The 6,000-nt window shown below is 34.1% G+C and overlaps 1 protein-coding gene across 1 annotated transcript in view; it reads right to left on the reverse strand.

The window, feature by feature from the left end:
• Nucleotides 1-5,621, reverse strand: part of MEI4 (meiotic double-stranded break formation protein 4) — a 205,754-nt gene extending 200,133 nt beyond the window's left edge. The window contains exon 1 of the mRNA XM_078156771.1: nt 5,377-5,621. Coding sequence (XP_078012897.1) covers nt 5,377-5,611 — 235 coding nt within the window. The 5' untranslated portion in view covers nt 5,612-5,621. The remainder of the gene's footprint in view (nt 1-5,376) is intronic.
• Nucleotides 5,622-6,000: the final 379 nt, after the last annotated feature.

Here is a 6,000-nt window from a genome sequence, read left to right on the forward strand (position 1 = left end):
CATCTAGCATTTAAATATCACTTATAGTTTGTGAAGAATTTTACAAATATTATTTTACCCTCACAACCACCCTAGGAGATAAATGCTATTAATATATTCACATTTTACAGATGAGGAAACTGAAGCATACAGAGCTTGAGACTTGCCCAGGGTCTCAAAGCTAGTAAGTGTCTATGGCAGGATTTGAACTCAGGTCTTCCTGACATCAGATCCAGTGCCCTTATCACTATATTACCTAGCTGCCTTTAGTAGGGAAATGGAGATTACCAAGTTAGCATGGACTCATGGTAAATAAATCTTAAACTAATTTTATTTCCTTTGCATCCAGGACCACTAAATGAGTAGAACACAGGTATGCCACAGAATATTTATTTAGATTTTAATGAAACATTTAAACAAAGTATCTCATTCTAGTCCTGCGGAAAAGGTGGCAAGATATGAATTAGATGATAATAGAATAAGACAAATTAAAAACTAGTTTAATGACTGGACACAAAGAGCATTTGGTAATGGCCTCATGTCAGCCTTGTAAGAGGTATCCACTGAAGTATCCCAGGGATCTAAGCTTGGTCTTGTATTCTTTAAATTAGAGAAACAGCTGGCAAACTTGAGAGCCAAATTCAGTTGGTCTTTTTGTATTGCTGGTGAGCTAAGAATTTTTCTTTTTACATCTTTAAATACAATACATCTTTATTTTAAAATATAGAATCTATTCTTAGCCCAGAGAACATACAAAAACAGGCAACATCAGATTTGGACCACAGGCCATAGTTGGCCCACTTCTAGATTAGAATACTAGACAGAATCTTAATAAGATGAAATTCAACAGGGATACAAAGTAGTCTTGCACTTAGGTACAAAAATCGACTTCACAAGTAAAAGATAGGGGATGCATGGACAGAGAACCATTATTCTGAAAAAAGTCCACCTGCAGTAGGTTGCAAGTCTAATATGTTATATGGTGGCCAGAAAAGATAACATGAACAAGAGCTGCATTAAAATGCATATCTTCTTGGAATAGGAAGGTGATAGTTCTAACACATTTTTGCCCTCATCATACCTCATCTGGAACATTCTGTTCAATTCTGGGCAACACAGATCAACAAGGACTATAATAAACTAAAAAAGTATCCCGAAGAAAGGAACAAGGATGGTTAAAAGGCCTGGATTCCATAGGGATCCACTGAAGGAAATGGACATACTTAGCATGAGGAAAAGGAAGGGGTTGGGGGTGGGACTTGAAAGCTGTCTTAAGTATGTGAAGGGCAGTTATATATCAATGGGATTAGAATTATTGTGTTAGGCTCCAGAAGGCCAAAAGTGAAGTAATAGGTTTCCACCTATTTAGGCTTGAGGTAATGAAAAACTTCCCCCAAATCACAGCTGTTCAAAAGTGAAAAAGGCTACCTTGAAAGGCAATGAATTGTTTTAGAAGCCTTCAAAAGCAGGAGCCATGAAGAGTCCTTTTGTGTATGAGTTGGACAAGATGGTAGTTAAGGGCCCTTCCAACTCTCAAATTCTGTGATTTTTGTGGCCTGGGCTGGGTTTTGATCTTCCTTTTGCTTAAAATAACTGCATGATTCAAATGTATTATATTTGCTATTCCTTGATATACCTATATCACCTACCTCAAAATGTTGTTGTGAATATCAAACAAAAATGTATTTAAAACCACAAAGCACTACATGATTAGTGTATAGTCAGTTAACAAACATTTATTATGTGCCCGGCACTGTACTAAGCACTAGGGATACAGAGAAAGGAAAAAGACAGTTCCTTGCCTTTAGCGAGCTTACAATCTAATGGGGAAAGATAGCATAAAAAAGGAATTTGAAAAGGGGTTGGGTAAAGTATCTGGCTTGATGGAGAATAGATGTCAATTATTACAATTTTCTCTCTTAAAATACTGATGCAATTATTTACCTCTTTCAATGTTCATCTGCTCAGACAGTCTTTTTTAACATTTTATTTTGCTCTTTTGAAAACTATTTAAACTACCTGTCTAAATTTGGCCATTCCTTCCTTATACATGAAATTTAACTTCGCAGATGGCAAGTTAGATTATCACCAAACATCTGAACTTAAACACTTTACCTTTAGTTCCTGCTGTGAAGAAAACTGATTTTAATTATGTGATATGGGTAAATTTTTCTCACAGGCACTGTAAATGAAAAGACTTCAGTGGAAAAACATACTCTTATGATTAGAGCAGTTATGTTCTAAAGTAGTGAACATTCCATCATAATGTATTAATGTTATTAAATGGCCTCATAACAATAAGCAAGAATTTTATTATCATTGCTGGGCATTATTATAACACTTTTTAAGCTTACAGAAACATTTTATATAAATTTCATTGTTCCCAAAATATAGTAAAGAATTTAAGAAAAATGTATTACATTTGCCATTCACTGATAAACTCAAATAACCCAATTACCTACAACATTAAAGGCTCTAGAGAGATTAGAATGTGGTCATAAATCTTGTAATACTATTTTCACTCACATAGTAATGGAGTCATAGTAACATCTGGATATTAAGTTAGCAGGTTCTCCCGATAATTCTCAAACCAAGTAATTGCTATGTCCACAGTACATGTATCTATATTCGCATACATATAGATAAGGCTGTATGATATCATGGAAAAAAAACACTAGATAATATCAGGAGATCAAGGTTCTAAAACTTGCAAACTGCTTGAACTCTGTAGATGATATACATGCAGAATTTCACTTTAATGTTTTCTTAAAGGTCTTTGCATATGTAGAGTTAATAGAAATGATGATATTACTGAAGCTCTTTGTGTATTACACATGTATATGGATGCATATATACACACATATACAAACATTTGCACATATACATGTGTAAGCCTTACACAATAACTACACTGTGACACTGCTCAGGTTTATAATGAACTGTATCGGGACACTTAATCCCCTTAGATGGTATTTTCAAATTAGTCACATTATTACAGAGGGGAGGCACTTAAGTTAACATAGTCAAAGACCGAAGAGCAGTTTATATCTTTTAGCAAGACAGAAATATGAATTAATGTCATTTACATTTCTGATATCAAAGCTTAGCATTTGTTGGCTTCAATAAGACCTTTTATCTTTCCAGATCTTCCTCAATGCTAGTGCCTTCCCTCTTGAATTATCTCTAATTTATCCTTATTAGAGGAATAATCTAACATCCTAAGAATAACCTTAAGAATAATCCTAAAGAAGATCCTAATTATATCGTAATTTATTCTTTCATAGATATAATCTTTAGTTAATCTCTAATTTATTATATTTCTTATTTCCACATAGTTGTTTGTATGATGGTCCTTCCCCTATTAGATTTTGAGTTATTTTAGGGCAAGGGTAATTTTTGTCTTTCTTTGTATACCCAGAAAACTAAGCACAGTGCCTAGCACAGTAAGTTCTTAATAGCTGCTTATTTCCTTTGACCCAATAATAGGTTTCAGTCTAATTTTGTTAGTTGAGCAAATGTACTTTCAATAGAATGTAAAAATAATATTCATATATATATATTTATGAAATAAAAAGCATTTTGCTATTTCCAAAAGGCATTAATGCCTAGAAATAAAAAACATCTTATTTAACTAAATAATGTGCCTAAATAACAAAAGTATACGCAAGTGAAAAATTATGTTTTTCTTCACAATGGCTTCCTGGTATGGAAATTAGGGCAACATTCAGTATTTAGTTACAACAAATATAGATGCCATAATTAATGCTCAACAACAATTGCATAATCAGTAGAGAATGTCTGCACTGATATCTGATTACTGGACTAGTTTTTCCTAATGGCTTGCTTATTGCTGTCATTTATGGCTCTTAAGACCAAAGGTTTAACTCAATGTAGTAAACAAAGGAACAGGGAGACATTAGCAAAAAGTAGCAATTATTCCATATTAGCTCATAGTTAGCACTTACTTAAAAATGTAAGTTTAGAATTCATTGTTTTATAGGTTTTATAGGTTTTGATCATATCTCCCTACTAGAGTGCAAGCCCCTTTGGGCTCTGACCAAGCTATCAGTCTGTATTTCTCATCTCCCATTGTGGAGAACACAAGGCTACACTCAAGTGTCATGTTTAGTTAATAAGTAAGGGCATATGATCTAATTGCTGATCTTAATACAGCAAAGTATGTAGTTGAGGTGAGTGACCTGTAGTAAGACACAAGTGGTCTAATTTTTTTTTAAGGCAATTGGAGTTAAGTGACTTGCCCAGGGTCACACAGCTAGTAAGTGTCAAGTGTTTGGTCTGAGGCTGGATTTCAACTCAGGTCCTCCTGACTTCAGGGCTGGTGCTCTTTCCACTGCACCACCTAGTTGCTCCTAACAAGTGGTATAATTTCCAAGGAGATAATGTAGTGTTTCCAAAACCTTAAAGGCCTATATTTGTCAGTTATTATTTGCAGAATTATCTATGGTATTCCATAATCAATATTATCACACATTGCAATAAGGGCCCAATTGAGCTATTAGCCTTCAGAACTTAGACTAAACAGAACCACAATATAGCATATGCCTAAAGACATCATCTTTGGCAATAACATGTGCATAATTAAGAAAGAAAAAGATGGCGATAAGCTTTCAGAGATGAGGCTTCTAACATGGTATGCAAATGTAGTTGAAAAGAAACACATGTGACCAGCAAATCATCAGTCCTCCTTTCCCCACACTACTTGTGGTAGGGGTCAGGGGGGAAGAATTCACCTTTGCTTTGTAGACATTAGCTGCTGGTTTTAACAAGCCATTCAACCTCTCTGTGTGGTATGGCTTGTCAGAGGTTTCACCTCATATTTTCTGTATGACACCTGATATACTCCCACATCTTCAGTTCTCTTTAGATAAAAGGTAAAGTCCATAGAGTCATAAAACGGAAACTACAGCCACAGCATCTTGGAGTTAAAAGGAATCGCAAAGGTCGACCTAGCCCAACTTCTATACCTGAAGCAGGCATCTATTTTTAAAATATCCCCAACAAATGGTCATCCAGCTTTCAAATGACTGTCTCCAGAGACTAAAAATTATTCTCCAAAGTATTCCTTAAAAAAAAAAACATAGGTTAAAAAAAAAACACATTGTCTTAAGCTATGTGGAGCTGTTCCTTTTTTAATTTTTATTTCTTGTAAATGAACTACTCTAGTATTCTTAAAATATCACTTACATAGGTTATATACTTTGCAAGGGGTAGCTGCTTCATAAACATGGTAGTTCTTAACTGATTAATCAGTTGTTTTTTCTACTGGACAAGCATTAACAACTCAACTTCGTGTTTTAGAAATGCTTTGCAGTTTATCTCCACAGCCACAACAAATTAGGTTTATATATTACTCAAAAAATGACTACACATACTTACCATTCTTTACATAAGGTCTTGGACAGATCTGGCTCAAAAGAAGTTTTTGACGTAATTGCAGAACTTCAGTTTCCAAAGCTTCGACTTTTGATCTCCATTCTCCATCTTGTCCAGATAACATCTTAGCAAGATGCTCTGTATATTCTCTGCTATTTCTGTCTGGTGGTTTTGAACGGATAATTGCTAGTGCCACAGCTAATTTTGATGTTTTCAAATACCATGTTTGAACCTCCATCCTGTCTTTAATCCCTATCATTTAGTAAAAAAAAAAAAATTACATTAAATTTCTTTTAAAGTTACACCTACATTCTGCTTACTCAAATAAGATTTTATTTATCAAATTAACTTATTTACTAATTAATTAAATTGATTCATGTCTTAGGTGTCCCAGAGTCAGTCAACAGATATTACTGCAAACATTGCAATATCCAGGCAAAACAGGAGAGAAATATACTAAACAAATAGCTAGTAACTTTAATAAGTGGATTTCAGAATTTCACAATTAGGAAGTCAAGAAAAAAAGAGTACTTACACGAATCTTATCAAAAATATAAAATTAAATAATTAATGCAAATTTGATCCCTTCATCCAGCATCATGACCAAGTCAATCTGTTGATTCTTCC

This window comes from Phascolarctos cinereus, unplaced genomic scaffold (genome assembly GCF_003287225.1).
Source record: "Phascolarctos cinereus isolate Bilbo 61053 unplaced genomic scaffold, phaCin_HiC Scaffold_5;HRSCAF=322, whole genome shotgun sequence".
Classification (NCBI taxonomy): Eukaryota; Metazoa; Chordata; class Mammalia; order Diprotodontia; family Phascolarctidae; genus Phascolarctos; species Phascolarctos cinereus.